This window comes from Nannospalax galili, unplaced genomic scaffold (assembly GCF_000622305.1).
Source record: "Nannospalax galili isolate Female #2095 unplaced genomic scaffold, S.galili_v1.0 scaffold140, whole genome shotgun sequence".
In the NCBI taxonomy this organism is placed as follows: Eukaryota; Metazoa; Chordata; class Mammalia; order Rodentia; family Spalacidae; genus Nannospalax; species Nannospalax galili.
Window position 1 is genome coordinate 15204640 of NW_008352267.1, and position 17056 is coordinate 15221695.

A 17056-nucleotide genomic window follows, 5' to 3' on the forward strand; every position below is an offset into this window, starting at 1 on the left:
CACACACACACACACACACACACACACACACACACACACTATTCCCAGGGAGAAACAGAAACTCAAATTTTTAGGGAAACATCTAGAGTTTATTTTTACTTTAAAAAACCCAAGAAAAAGTAATTTAGAATGTAAGAAAAACAGACAATTTCTAAAAGACTTCTCTTCCATTTTGTAGGTTGCTCCAGTTTGCAAATCTCCCTTTTTGCTACAGACAAATGAAATGTGAAATGACTGACCATCTGGCTCCTCATAATTGCTTCCCAAGGACTTTGCTACCTGCAAGTGTATCAGGATTGGAGGCAGTATTTTCCACAGTGATAATTCCACTGCCTTCACTCAGGACTTTTTAATGAGAAATCACTCTCTACCTCCAAACTGCCCATAGGCAGACTGCTGTCAGTACTAAAATCTGCTTCCTGAACCTCATTAACCTACAAAGCCAAATACAAGCTTCCATGTATTTTTGCACGATTCACACATGAATATGCCCACTTTTTTGATGAAACTAAGACTTAAATTAGTGTAGCTCTCAGACCTCATCAGAGAAGTTTCTTTGTACAGTGGATGGTGGTTAATTCAGAAACTCACAACTGGTCAAGGCGCAGAGAATAAATAACTGGGGTGCTCAGCCACAAATGGGACATCTATATAATACCCCAACCCAAGGCTTAGGGACTATCACAAAAGAGCGGGCTGGAAGTTGGAAAAAGCCAGAGTCAGGAAAGACTGGCTTGAAAAGAGTCTTCTGAGCATGACAGGATTGATGCACTCATGAACTCGCAGCAGCTGTGGTTTCTGCACAAGATCAACCCAATCAACATTCTAGCATGGAGTGGGAAAGGGTTCATGGGCCCCCACCCCTAACTGAGGTGGATAGTTGATGGCTTCAGGGGAGAAAGAATAAGTTTCCTTTAAGGGTGTGGCTCCTGGTAGGTCAACCACTTGCCAGTGAATAGTCCCTTAGCCAGAAGTATATGAACAGCACAAATTTCAGTCCATGAGTTATTTAAGTAAATATAAGTGAAAGAAGACACAAAGTTGGGGGATGAGGAAGGTGGAGGTGGATCTGAGAAGAGTTGGGGATGAATGTGATCAAAATACATTGTATGAAATCCTCAAAGAACTAATAAAATATTTTTAAACTACTGTGGAAGGAAAATAACCAGTTATATCAGCTGGTTTTCCAAAATGTCAATTAAAAGTCAAATATGAAAACAGGAAAACGACTACCTTTATCAGGCCCGGGAGATAGTTCAATGGGTAAAGCAAATGCTGCATGAGTGTGAGGGCCTGACTTTGAATCCCGAAAACCCATGTGAAACTGGGTTTGTGTAGTGTGTGTCTGTGATCCCAGTGCTCATATGGTGGGATGGATGGCAGAGACAGCAGCATCCCTGGAAGCTTGCAGGCCAGCTAGCCAGGCCCAGCTGTAGCAAACAAAAAATCAACCTGGCCTTGGAGAATCAACACCCAAGGTTGTCTTCTGACCTCCATATGCATGCTGTCACACACACACACACACACACACACACACACAGTACTTTTGCCAAGGCTATTAGGGCAGTAAACAACCAAAAAGGACTCATCCCTGAATATGACTCTATGATTTCCCACTGCACTGTACTATCTGTCATATCTGTCATTGTAGATTTTAGGAAGGTTAGAAATGTTTAAGGTACATCACTCTTATTGTTAGGTTACAATACAGGGGCAAACCCATCCTCCCAGAATATTCTACCCTACAAATTATTGGCCTGACATGTTACAATTTTACCCTTTACAGTCATGGTTCTCAAATCTGAATTTGCATCAGAAACATGTATTGAGATTGTTAAAACATGCCAGCAGAACTTCTGAGCCTCCAGGTGTGTGGTAGGACCAAGGGATTTTCATTTCTAACAAGTTCTCAGGTATGTTAATGAAGCTAGCCCAGAAACTGAACTTTGAGAATTACTATCTATATGCCTGTACAATACACATATACAGAAACACTAATAATATATACACAGAAGTTTTAAAAAGTCACAGTCAACATAAAATAATTCAAGTATGCCCTAGTTTCTGCACTTCTATAAATCAAGATTTTTATTTATCTATTTAGTAAATTTAAAAAAATGTAGATCATGGCATTTAGTAGACTGTACTTAATTCTCAAAAACGCACTGTTTATCAAAATCAATGTCCATTGGAACATTTCTTAAGAAGCAACACGTACTGGTGAAATACCCCAGAGAGCAACAATGTGTGAAAAATATTACTATGTAAATATAGGGGGAAATGCCTTTAAAAAAATTCTGCTTACCAATTTTGACTATACATGGGTTTGTAGGCTCTTTCTAGAATAATGTTTACTTCTTGACATGCATGTGGTGAGTTGTCCCTTGGGGTCTCATCACACAGAAGACTCCCTTGAACTCCTATCTCAGGCCTCTTAGAAATGAACCCACACATATCACATATTTGTGTGTTCTTCTATTAAATTTTCCTATAATTAGGCCAATTCATGTTTCAATACTAAATGGGATTGGATTCCTGATCATGATTGACATTTCTCTCAACATCCATCATTCCAAGCTGTTTTCATGGGGTAACAAGTCACTGTAATTTGGGCCACAGTGCATGTACTTAAAGATACAATTTCTACTCCACACTGGAAGCAAATAGACCCTTTAAATTATGGGTATTCATTAAAGATTTTAAATTTTCATTGTAGAGATCTTTAGTGTCTTTGGTCAGGTTTATTCTGAGATATTTATTTATTTATTTATTTATGAAGCTATTGTGATTGGGAGGATTTCCATGTACTCTTTCTCCAATTGCTTGTTATTGAGGCTATTGATTTTAGTAGATTAATTTTATAATCTGCCACTTTATGAAAATGTTAATCATTTCTAGGAGTTTTCTGGTGGAATTTTTGGCATATCTTGGGCATAATGTCATATCATCTGCAAAAAGGGATAGTTTGACCTCTTTTCCAGTTAGTATTCCTTTAATTTCCTTCTCTTGTCTTATTGCTCTAGCAAGAGTAACAAGCACGATATTGAAAAGGAGTGGAGATAGTGGACATCCTTTTCTGGTTCCTGATTTTAATAGGAATGCTTCGAGTTTTTCTCCATATAAAATGATGTTGGCAGGGCTGGAGAGACGGCTCAGTGGTTAGGAGCGCTGACTGCTCTTGCTGAGGACCCAGGTTCGATTCCTAGCACCCACACGGTGGCTATGAACCATCCTTAACTCCAATTCCAGGGGAATCCGAAGCCCTCTTCTGACCTCTGCAGCATTGCAAGACATGGGTGCACTCATGAACATGTAGGAAATACACTCATCACATAAAATAAAAATAATAAAATATTTATTATGGGTTTTTATGGGTTTGTTGTATACAGCATTAATTATATTGAGGTATGTTCCTTCCAATCCAATTCCTTCTAGGAATTTTAATATAAATGCATTTTTAATTTTGTCAAAGGCCTTCTCTGCATCTATTGAGATGACCGTGAGGTTTTTGTCTTTGAATCCATTTATATGATTTATGACATTTATTGATTTATGTATATTGAACCATCCCTGCATCTCTGGAATAAAGCCAACTTGATCCTGTTGGATGATCCGAGTCTGTATGCAGTTTGCAAGTATTTTGTTGAGAATTTTTGCGTCTACATTCATTAAGGATATGAGTCTATAGTTTTCTTTTTTGGTTGTATCTTTACCTGATTTGGGTATTAGAGTGATGCTGGCTTCATAGAAGGAATTTGGGGTTCTCCCTCTGTTTCTATCATTTTGTAGTGTTGGATATAAGTCTTCTTTAACTGTCTGGTAGATCTGCTGTAAATTCATCTAGGCCTGGGCTTGTTTTAGCCAGGAGGTTTTATACTGAAACATCCATTGTTTCAATTTCCTTATATGTCATGGGTCTGTTTAAACTGTTGATCTCTTCTTGATTTAGTTTTGGTGATTCCCATGATTTTAGATATTCATCATTTCTTTTAGGTTTTCAAATTTAATAGTGTAATAGATAGGTTCATAAAGTATTTCCTTATAATGTGGATCTTTTTGTTGTCTGTTGTGATGTTTCCCCTTTCATCTCTGATTTTGTTGATTTGGATTTGCTCTTTCTTTTGGTTGACTGGGCTAAGGGTCTGTCAATCTTGTTTATCTTTTCCAAGAACCAGCTCTTGGATTCATTGATTCTTTATGTTATTTCTTTGTTTCTATTTCATTGATTTCTGCTTTGATTTTTGTTATTTCTTCTTGTCTGCTGGGTTTGGGTTTCATTCGGTTTTGCCTTTGACAAATCTTGAATCACAATGCTAAGTCATTTATTTGTGTTCTTTCTGATTTTTTAATGTAGGCACTTAGAGCTATAAACTTCTCTCTTAGGAATGCTTTTGAAGTATCCAGAAGTTTAAATGGGAGGGGGAGGGAAGGTTATACAAGGAACTTCAAGGATAAAGGGAAAAGAGCTCAAGAGAGGTGGGACCATAGGAGACTGGCATTATCAAGGGAGAAATGGGAAAAAGGGGACACTTTAAATGGGGAAGTCATGATGCAAGTGTAGACAGAGAGAGAGAGAGAGAGAGAGAGAGAGAGAGGAGAAATTAATAATGCCTAGCTACTGTAAAAATCCAGAGCAAATTATATTAGCTCAACAACCTAATGACAAATTACACATACAGTATCTCTAAACAAATCCATGTGTATAGCTAAAGGTAAAATAACAAGAAACAGTGCCAGACAGGAGAAACCTTCCTTTGAGTTGTTGGCCAGGGTGGTCCAAGAGACTCCCAAAATTACACGGGCTATTGCCACATCCCTTGATTGCCTCTCAGAACTTGATGGTAAGTCCCTACTACTGAAGACAAGAACATACTTCAGACACAGGATTTGTGTGACCTGGAAGTCACTTCCCCTGAAGGCTAGCTATTGTAGCTTTGGAAAGCACTATGCAAGGTGCTAATGGTCCCACACCAGCTTCAAGAACAAATAACCACATCAATTACCTGCACAGCATATCACATTGGTGCACTTTTATCTTGGGGGCAATCAAAAGCTAACTAATTGGACTAAAAGCCCACTCAATGGGAGAAAACTCATGTGTGGTACTATAAACATAGCCAAATACACATGGCTGGAGAGATCATAGATCTTAGAGAAAACCCCCAAACTGTCACATATCTAGACTAATATAACAGCTTACTATGTGCAAAACACGTATCCTTATATTTACAGACAAATATCCCAGTCACCACTCATCAAAGAAGCTTCTTTTGCACCAGACAGAGGCTATTACAGAGTACTAAAACTGGTCACACACAGACATTGTCTGTGAATTGCCCATCTAAGTGGTACATCTACAATGCAACCTCTATACCTAAGACTCAAGGAACATAGAACAAGGGGTAAAGAAGAAACTAATGAATCTCAATTCTCATTAATGAAGCTCCCTCATGCAGCAGAGGACCAGGAACACAAAAAGTCACAAATGGCCAAGTGTAGAAACAGAGCCTTCAGAATGCTGGTCTTCAGACAAGATTCCTATATTAAACTGCACCCACCCAGGGCTCAGGGACCATGGTACATGACCATATGGAAACATCCTGGGACCCTGCTCATATAAACCTGTAGCAATAGTGTCAGCATGCACAGTACCCATGTAAACTCAAACAGACAAAAACCCAGCATAGAACTGGGGAAATGGACAGCTGACCCTATCTTGGCTGAAGAAATATTGGCAACTGATTACTACTGGGTGAGGAAGAGCTGATCTTCCTAAAGCAAGAGACTCTAGATAGGCTGACCAGACCTTAGAGGATGAACTTGCCCTGAGGAACATCTAGGAACACTAACTTGACACAATAGGCCTTAAGACAAATGACAAATGTATGAAATCTATGGGAGGGTGCCAGCAGGTAAGGGGGTATGAAGATGACTAAATGGATTGAGATGTTCTGTATGAAATATACAAAAATTCAATAAACAAAAAAATTTTAAAGAGTATTCAAATTAAGAAGAATATCTGTGATTTTATAAAGCTTATTATAACCAAATAATCATACATATTTATATGAGAATTTTCAAACGGCAATTCTACTATTTACTAATTTTGTATTTAAATATTATTTAGTTCATACAATGACTATGACTATTTATTAGTAACAATGTTGGAACATAAAATATTACGTATGTAGAATTTACTATATTCTTAAATTGTCTTCTCTTTGAAAAAAAAAGCGCACCCTAAAGTGATAGCCCCTTTTGTTTAACCTAGATATTCCACAGCTATAAAGTGAAGCTAAGTATTTGAAGCACATTTCTGTTACCTGTTCTCCACATATGTCCTTGTATAGACAATGGTATCCTTAGGTCCATGCCTGGTTCCAGCGCTGGAGCTGCAATACAAATCATTTTGCTCCATGTTGAAAGGTTATTTATGAGGATAAGTCAAAACAAAACTATTCTCCAGTTAATGAAAAAAGTAATGTTTATATGTTTCTCCTAAACTGTAAGTTTTAAGATAAATATGTTCATATGCTATTAATCAGATTCTGCAGTTTTGTCATTTCATTTTTAATTTCTACTATTTGCCTTACTTTGGAATTAGTATTGTGAAGACTGGTCACTCAGTAAGTTTTCCTTACTGTATGAAGATCATTTTAACTATCTGCATACTATGTTTTAGGGCCTATTTTCCTGATTCCCATTCATTTCTAAGCCACAAATTTTTCCCATAACCTTTAAATAAAAAGTCTTAATTGTGCATCCTCACATCTGATTTAATGAAATATTCAAATTTAGCCCAAGAATGTCAACACCATGGGGATGAACAGATGGCTCAGTGATTAAGAGTATTTGCTGCTCTTGCAGAGGAGTTCAGTTCCCAGCATCCATACTGGCTGGCTTGCAACCACTTGTAACTCCAGTTCCACGGGACTTATGGCCTCTTCTGGCCCCCACAGGTACCTGCACACACACAGTGCACATACATACACTAAGGTATACACACACATACATGAAATAAAATAAATAAATCTTAAAAAAATAATGTCAACCCCAATGTCGTAATCGTGCTTTTTGTAGCCAACAATTACATTTCATATTTTCCTCTCTAGATGTCCCAACAATAACTGAGTTGCTAACTCAACACTTTGGTGTAAAAGATAGTTACATAGAGAAACTCATGGAATTCAAAGAAAGGGTCAGCTTGGAAGTGGGATTTAAAAACAAACAAGTAAACAAACAAGTGCAGGAACAGTACTGTCATTGGTTTTGTAGTTATCTGTAGTACCTGAGGCTGTTCCTGGCTTCATAAGTGTAGACAGAGGTTCTTGTGGACTCCTTGGGTCGAGTGTTGGTGACTCCATTGACTTGACCATCTAGCCTGTGAGAGCAAAAATATGTGTTTGGCACTTAAAGTCAAGGTCATTTACAAAGGGTTTGTTTTATTAAAAATTTACTCCAGGGGCTGTATGTCTTTTCATCTGCCTGGTTTCGGCACAGATACATAATCCACAGGCTGCTTTACTGCCTCCACAGAAACCGTTGTCTTACCTCTAAGAATAACCCACAGGCACTGGCCACATTATCTAATGCTAGGATAGAGTAAATTTTCATCAAGGATAGAAACCATTAAAAATTGATTCCTTGAACGTTTTCACAACAGCGGTGCCCTTTTAGAAAGCTTCCTGTGTATGACATATCTGAGAATTCATCAACTTAATGAAAACGATCCAGGCGTTGCCTTGAGACATTTCAGTTCCCATTTTGCTTTAATGAAAGGCAATACTTTGAAGACTGTAGACGAAATCTGACCTAGATTTCTGCTAATCTAAAAATGTCATCATGTTTAACAGAGCAGAGAGCACATTTGCCTTTCCCCCATAGAACAGAGGAAGTTTTTAAAGAAATAGTGAAAAATTTAGCAACTTTTCCTTTTCTGTGTTGGCAAATTTTGACAAATAAAGATATGAAAACCTACAAAAGAGTTCAGATTTTCATTAAGCTTTATCATTCTCAAACAGGCTGTTCTTTCCTACTTATTTTTTATTTGCCATTTGTTTTTCATTTTATGTGTGTAAGTGTTTTGCCTGAGTGTATCTAAATACACCCATGCCATGCAATGCCTGTAGAGGCTAGAAGAGGGTGTCAGATCCCAGGAACTGGAGTTATAGATGGTTGTTAGTCATGATGCAGGTGCTGGGAACTGAACCTAGTTCCTCTCCAAGAGCAGCCAGTGCTCGTAACACTGAGTCATCTGTCCAGTCCCCTCCTACATAGCTTTTAAGGAAGAAAACATTTAACCTTTATTATCTCTGACATATAAAAAGTGAAATAAAAATACATAAAAATATTACAAGGAGGTGTCTATAACTCTTAGAATAAAATTTATCTATAAAAGATTTTTGCCTTGGCTTAATAAATAGTAAAATTTCCAAGTATCAAACTACAAATTGAACTTAAGATACATTTTTTCTTTATTTTGTTTAAAACTTTACCAACACTGCTGTTGCTTGTGGTATGTTAATTTCAAATCCAATAGGCCCTAAACATCATAAATTTAAAGCTATTAAATTCATGTGATTCTAACCGTATGTATAAGTTTCTATGTCAAATTTTGTGGAGAATTTTGTCTGAAATTTGCATATTGAGGTATACATCAATAATAAATTACTATTCATTTATTCATATTTAAGAGAATCTTGCTTTATGCAGATGTTTCCTGAAAAAATTTTCAAATGATATTAAGTAGTGAAAAGTTGGAATTAATACTGTCATAGAAGGCTTTCTAACCTGAGTCTTAGATATTCTAAGATTAATAAATTTAGCTAGGAATTTTTTATTAAGCTTTATCATTCTCAAACAGGCTGTTGGGCTGGAGTGATGGCTCTGCAGTTAAGAGTACTGGCTACTCTTTCAGAGGACCCAGGTTCAATTCCCAGCAGCCATATGGCAGCTAACAACTGTCCATACCTCAGTTCCAGGGGATCCAACACCCTCTTGTGACCTCTGCGGTAATTGCACAACGTCGATATATTTACACACATGCAGGCAATACACTCAGACACATAACATAAAAATAATAAATATTTTTTAAAACTTTAAAAAATATATTCAAATCAAGTTCATGTTACATACCTTTCAGCTACACACATGCATTCATGGACAGATTGTATGTGTATTTTTCAGTGGGTTTTTGAACGAATACATTTCCCTCTGGTTTTTCACACCACACCACACCATTATGCCTAGATTTTGTGATGCTCTGGTTTTAAACTCCAGCACTGCTATATACATAAATATATTCAAATAACGTAATATACAACATAAAATACAACTATTAAGTACACAGCTTCGAAGGACAAGATTATCAGTGACACTAAGATACATGTGCATTGCCTTTAGCAATAAAAGCATTAAAAAAAATCACCATTTTAAGCAATCATCCTGAGTGAGGTAACCCAGACCCAGAAAGACAAATGTCACATGTTCTCTCTCATAGCTGAATGCTAGCTTTGAAATCTTAGATATACCCAGATAGGTCAAGAAACTAATAAATGGTCATTGGTGTTGGGTGTGTGTGGGGGGTCCCTAGGAAAGGTGGCAGAGTGCAGTCATATAAAGGGGAACATTACAGTAGGAAGGATTAAATGGGGTTGGTAATAGGAGGAGAGAGCAGAGGAAGGAGCATGGGAGGGATAAGTAACACTAAAGGCTTTTAGAAAAAGCCATATGGAAATCTCTCTCTCTCTCTCTCTCTCTCTCTCTCTCTCTCTCTCTCTCTCTCTCATCTTTTTGAGACAGGATCTCCTTGTGGCCCCAGCTGGCCTGGAACTTGCTATGAGGACCAGGTTGGCCTTGAACTCACAGAGATCCACCTGCCTCTGCCTCAGGAGTGCTAGGATTAAAGGCATGTACCACCATGTCTACCTTACTATAGAGACTTCTTAAAGTATATTCATATACATTATAAAAAGAGATTAGAAGGAGTTACCCTATAACAGGGGGACATTGCCCCTTTTAGATACCATAGGATAATAATAATAAATAAAAATCAGCCAATAAACCACACACTGCAATGCCAGGAATGGACTTCCTCTTTTGAAGCTGTTGACCAGAGATCTCACAGACTCTCAAACAATACTGGCCATTGCCCCTGCTCTTGGTTACTCACAGAACTTGATGGTAAGACCCTATTGCTGAAGACACTACACACATGAGTTAGTTGTAGAACAAGCAAGGAGAAATCAAGCTGGTACTGACTTCAGAGTCTCATCTCTACTGCCCAGCACTCATAGTGCTGGAAGGTGCTACCAGAAGGAAAAATTATCATTAACCTTACCCAGCTGTGAATCCTGTGAACTGAAACAACAACTGGCCTGGCAAGATTTGCCCTCCAGAACATTAGCGGCATAGATATTTGGGGAGTAATCAACCACTTTTAATTGGATTTAGGGTCCGCCTCAAAAGATGGAGCCCATTCCCGCATTGATTTCAGACCCAGGAACCTGAGGCTAAACAGGACACAGGGCTTAGGGGAGATCCTAATACTAGTTTTCTACATATAGTTATAATATTAAACTGACTCTTAATGACTTATTGTTATACCCATAGATTAATACTTCTCTCAAATCTCACCAGAGAAGTTTCCTTATGCAGCAGATAGTGATTAACATAGAAACCCTCCACTGGCCAATGTGCAGAGAACAAGAGACTGCAGAGTACTTGTCCTTGAATAGGATATCTATAACAAACTTCCTCCCCTCAAGGTTCAGGATCATTATGGAAGAGGAAGCAGAAAGATCATTAAGAGCCAGAGGTGGTGGATGACAAGGAAAATTTTCTAGACAGTTAGTCAGTTACTAGTATGAGCTCACAGCAATGGTGACAGCATGCACTAGTCCCATGTAAGCTCAAACCAGACAAAATTCCAGTATAGACATGGGGAAATGGGTGAGAAACACCAACTCAACCTCAGGAACTTTGGACATATGATGGCTATTGGGAAAAGGAGAGACAGTCTCTTTCAAAGATGGGACCCTTGGTAGGTTAACCAGGCTCCAGTGAATGGACCCACATGGAAGGACATTTGGGGACATAAATTTGACTCTATAGGCCTTATTGTATATATAATAGAGTACCTTAAATCGGGCAGGGGTCAATAAGGGGAGGTGAGGGTGGAAGAAGGGCTCTAAATACCATCAAATTATATTGTATGAAAATCACAAAAATTCAATAAAAATGTTTTTAAAATCGCCAGTTTGCAAGATTGACAAACAGAAATGGAAATAATTTGCAAATGATACTGTCTCAACTGAATTGTGCTCCATTAAATTCATACACTGAATTTTCAACCTTCAATGTGACTGTATTATTTCCTTGTTAATTCTTCCTATAAAACCTCATTTCATGAAGGTAGAACACCTTTCAAATCAAACTAAATAGAAAGTTTCTTAATTATATTTAACCACTCTGATTTTATAATATCGACCACTTTCAAATAATATTTGGATGTAGTTGGTTTATTGTAAGCCCTGTCCATTTCCCAAAATACTGGATGTGGTTCCAGGATATGCAGATCCTACTGAAAATTTCTCCCCTCATTGGAAGACTTTGTTGGGATTACAGCAGAGAAGACACAAGATGATCTGGATAACTACAGGGTCATAAACACTCTGTTAGAATCGAGAACTTTTGACAGATATTATGGGGAAGTAAGCCAGATCCTCTTTCTCTAGCTTTTCCAATATCTGCAGGAACTATCAGCAACATTATTTCTTATATACCCGCAGAAGATTAACAAAAAAAAGTAGAGGCACCATGGGAAAGTTCCAAAAAGGAAACAATTATTTTCAGAGTCCTTATAAACATTATTACATATGAAAAAGTTATCAAATTCTCCCTAACTTAAGTAGTCTATAACGAGGAAGGCTTCTATCCTAATCTTCCTCTTCTTAATGCCTAAAAAGCTATCAGCAGTTTCACAGTCTTTATATTCTATTATGGAAAGAAATTTCAAATTTAGGTCTTGCTTTGTGGCTGTGAGGACTTTGTGCATTTTCAAAAACATGAGATCCAAGGAAAAGATTCCCAGAGTACTTTATCACTGAAAACCTACCAAACAATAGTAAGTAAAAATAAATCCTTGCAACTCAAGTGAAAAGCTTTGAATCTCCATGATACCTTTTACACCAAGTAACAGATTGAACAGCAAGACTGAGAAATTCTAACACAATTTAGAATATTGTTAATTTTTTCTGGATCAGATATTAAGCATCTGATCCATGACTTTTCATATTTGGATAACATCTATATTTAAATGTCATAATACAATTCACCCCCCCAATCTTCAATTATTAAACAATTTACTCCAGTACATACAAAATGAATAAGATAAAGTAAATTATGACCAACCTTACCTTCCATTCTTACTTTCAGACACATGAGAACTTACTTCAATTAAATTCTCTGGGTCCCAGTCTCCTCTAAAGTAAAAAGGAGGGAGAGAGAGAGAGAGAGAGAGAGAGAGAGAGAGAGAGAGAGATTACAGTTTAGTTACAACACAATTTAGAAAATGAGAAAATATTATAATAAACAAAAATCATCACATCACCTTAGACATTAGTTTGGGTTTATAAGTGTTTGGGAGATTGGAAATCTCCAAAATCTCACAATTGGCTGTGATAGACCTGAATAGAAGGCTGCCTAGCATGCACGAGGCCCTGGTTTGATCCTCAGCACCATTTTAAAAGAGTGTAGATTATATAAGGGACAGAGAATTAAAGAACTATGTTTTTGGAAGGTTTGGGAAATCTAATCCAAAAAACACACAGCACACATTCATCAAGCATTGTTTGCGTCCTGAAGTATTAACTACATTTTCACATAGATTATCGCATTCAGATCTCACATGATTGAGCAGGACAGCATCTGGAGCTTGGAAAGATTGAGCAAATCTTCCAAGACCAATAACTAGCTCATGGAATAATCAAGATTTGAGGTCAAACCATCTGCCCACCTAAAAACAACTCTTGGATTTTTACTTGGAGACTTTGTTCACATTGCTGGGCTCACAGATACATAGGAAATAAGCCCAACGATGGATAATAAAGTCACAGGATGGAGGATACATGGGGTGACTAAAGTCTTAAATCCTGGGCTGTCTCAATGATTTGACATCGTTCCATGATTTAAAGGTCCTTTGGCATGTTATTATGTGTTAGTCATTTATGTATTTGGCATAATATTAAAAAAGTCTTGTTTTTTGTTGTTTGCATGAGTTTGGAAAAGCATTTGTCATGAAGCCTACTGCATGCTAAGTAGACACATTGCCTAGGAGTCAGAGGGCTCATCTCCTCCATCCTTCAGTACATTAGTCAATTTCTTTAAGCTTCACTTTATAAATGAGGTTCCTAATATCCAATATCACAAAGATGTGGTGAGAAAAATACAAGTCATGGCCCAAGGACTAGAACTGTGGGTGAACTGAGTAAGTGAAAATGAACAGTAGTTAACAGAAGCATAGAGATGCAGACGTGAGCTGCTGACTCTGCACTTGGGGAGAATTCTTCATTTTTATTTCTTCCTAACTTTTCACATCTCTGGAATTAACTCCAGTTCCTAAAATTCCACTTTTCTTGCACCAAAATGTTGGATTTAAATAAGGTCACTATATACAGAATCAGTATATGAACTCACTCACGAAATTAATGTCGGTAAGGATGCAAAACACTATAAAATATTTTTGTCTTTATGTGGATTTTTAATACTTCTTAAGTAATATCGAAGCCATCAATTATTGATGAAATATGCAAATTGGTCAGCATTTCATGACCATACTTAAACTACAGATTTAAAATGCTATCTGCATGCTTTTGAAAATGTAGAAATTAGGGTATATATTTTTTATGTGAATCAGTAGAAATACTCCAATGAATGTATATAAAATGTATGGTATTTCAGAAGTAGCTCAGAAGTAACAAAATCTTTTGATTTTGTAATCTGAATGATATAAAATTCAAAACAAAATTCCTCAATATTATCAGACAAAGCAGTGTAAGGCAAATCCTGCAAATTTAGAATACAGATAGAACGCTTTGGATTGCCTAAGCCCTGATGTTTTCCACTAATCTTTACTAAAGCTACCTTTTTGGCATCAGAGGCTACTATAACACCTTTTTAATTTTTTATATGATTGACCTTTTAAAATTTCAGACATTTCCCAATCAAATCCAGCGCCCCACATTCATGTTTCCTCCACTCCCCCACCAAACCCCATGCATGCTAAGTCCTATTCATTCAGGTGTTTGTACCCAAATGTCCTTCAGTGTAAATGCGCCCACTGGAGTCCAGTCAGCCCATCGAATGGTTGTATATAAGCCATATTCTCCCTCACCCAGCAGCAATCAGTCTCAAATAATTCTCAGTCTAGTGCCAGCCCACTACCTATTTCTCACCTCCCCTTTGGGCCCTTGTTTAATTGAGCAACAACAAATTAAATACAAACCCAGCAGACAAGAAGAAATAACAAAAATCAGAGGAGAAATTAATGAAATAGAAACAAAGAAAACAATACAAAGAATCAATGAATCCAAGAGCTGGTTCTTTGAAAAGATAAAAAAGATTAACAGAGCCCTAGCCCAGTTAACCAAAAGAAAGAAAGAGCAAATCCAAATCAACAAAATCAGAGATGAAAGGGGAAACATCACAACAGACACCAAAGAAATAAAAAAAAAAAAATGTAAGGGACTACTTTAAAAGTCTATACTCCATTAAATTTGAAAACTTAAAAGAAATGGATGAATTTCTAAAATCATGGTCACCACCAAAGTTAAACCAAGAGGAGATCAACAACCTAAACAGACCCATAACAAATAAGGAAATTGAAATAGTACAAAATCTCCTGAATAAAAAAGCCCAGGCCCAGATGGATTCACAGCCTACCAGACATTCAAAGAAAATCTGCAACCAATAATGCTTAAATTATTCAAAACAACAGAAACAGAAGGAAAACTCCCAAACTCCTTCTATGAAGCCAGTATCACTTTAATACCAAAACCAGGTAAAGATACATCAAAAAAGAAAGCTACAGACCCATATCCTTAATGAACATAGATGCAAAGGCACTCAACAAACTACTTGCAAACTGCATACAGACACATATCAGAAAGATCAAGTCGGCTTTATTCCAGAGATGCAGGGACTGTTCAACATACATAAGTCAATAAATGTAACAAAACATAAATGGATTTAAAGACAAAAACCACACGGTCATCTCAATAGATGTAGAAAAGGGTTTTGACAAAATCCAACACTCATTCATGTTGAAAGTCCTAGAAGGAATTGGTCTGGAGGGAACATACCTCAGCATAATTAAAGCTGTATACAATAAACTCATAGCCAACATCATCCTAAATGGAGAAAAACTGGAAACATTTCCATTAAAATCAGGAACCAGATAGGGCTGTCCACTATCTCCACTCCTTTCAATATAGTGCTTGAAACTCTTGCAAGAGCAATAAGACAAGAGAAGGAATTTAAAAGAGTATTAATTGGAAAAGAAGAGGTCAAATTATCCCTATTTGCAGAGGATACGATATTATACACAAGAGATCCCAAAAATTCTACTATAACATCTTAACAACCTTCACTGGTAAGTGGTACTCTCCTGGCTTAAAGATTGAAACAATGTTTTAATAAATATTTAGGGATAACACAATAAAATTAAGTGGAGTATCACAGTACTTACAACCCAGTTCCCTGGGAATATCAAACTGGCAGTTTTAAATGGTGGCAGATCACAGGATGTGTGAATCCTGGGGAATCAAAACTCTGGGCCAAGAAGTTGTTCTCTGTCCACTGCTAACATTGAAGTAATTAAATGTGACTTTTGAGGAAGCTGGTGGCTTTCAATTACAGCTTGAGAGAAGAGGCCAGTATGACCTTACACAAAGTATGTGTTCCATAAATAGTATGTGAACACAGATTGAAGATGGCCACTTCCAAGACAAGGAGGGAAGCCTGGGAGAGATTGTCCCTTCTTAGTCTAAGAGGGATCCAACCCTACAAATGATAATTCGGTCTTGGACTTCTAACCTCCAGATCTGTGAGAGAATAATTTTTTATGTTTACATACTCCAGTCTCTGGTATTTGTTACACAAGCCTTAAAAATTGATTACAGATATGCCTTCACAACTGACTACATTGAGTTTCTCAGTCTGAGGGTGGACATCTTTAATGCCTCTGAATATTTACATTTGTGACTGCTGCAGACCTGAATATTTGCCTGCACCTCTCACTCAAGCTCTTTGGGCAGTAGTTTTTGAGAACAGGATTTTGAAAAATGGCTTGACCTCAGAAAAGAGAGAAGCCAGGCTCTTACAATTCCATCAACTATGGTTGGTAACTCAAAAATGGAACATATGGGGATGGAGAGATGGCTCAATGATTAATAGCAGTTGACTGCTCTTGCAGAGCAACCAGGTTGGGTACCAAGCACCCATTCCCAGCATCCACATGTCAGCTAACAACCATCCATAACCCCAGTTCCAGGGTATCTGATGTCCTCTTCTGGCCTCCACAGACATTGCACACATGGGTGCACTTACATACATGTAGGCAAAACACTCATACACATAAAATTAAAATAAACAAATAAGCAAACTTTTAAAAATGGACTTTATGCATAACTTCAAAGAAGATAGTCTAAAAGTGCTATAAGTGCTATGAATCACCAGATAAACCATATTACTGATGGCTTCATAAATTTTTTTATTTTATTAAATAATACCACATATCAAGTATGGCTGAGTGAGCAATAAGATTTTTTTTTAATGTGTATGAGTGTATTGCCTGCATGTAGGTAAGTGCATCCGTGTCATGCAATGACCACGGAGGACAGAGGATGCTGTGACATGCCCTGGAATTGGAATTACAGACAGTTGTTAGCTGCCACATGGGTGCTGGGATTCAAACCTGGGACTTCTGCAAGAACAGCCAGTGTTCTTAACCACTGAGCCATCTCTCCAGCCCCCAGTGAGCAATAAGGTTTTAAGCCTG

General features: G+C 37.4%; 1 protein-coding gene across 1 annotated transcript in view; it reads right to left on the reverse strand.

Moving 5' to 3' along the window:
• Scel (sciellin) overlaps positions 1-17056 on the reverse strand; it is a 150993-nt gene that overhangs the window by 34363 nt on the left and 99574 nt on the right. Inside the window, exons 24-26 of the mRNA XM_008849144.1 lie at positions 12417-12482; positions 7289-7381; positions 6324-6392 (exon numbers count right to left, since the gene is read on the reverse strand). Of these exons, the coding sequence (XP_008847366.1) occupies positions 6324-6392; positions 7289-7381; positions 12417-12482 (228 nt within the window). The remainder of the gene's footprint in view (positions 1-6323; positions 6393-7288; positions 7382-12416; positions 12483-17056) is intronic.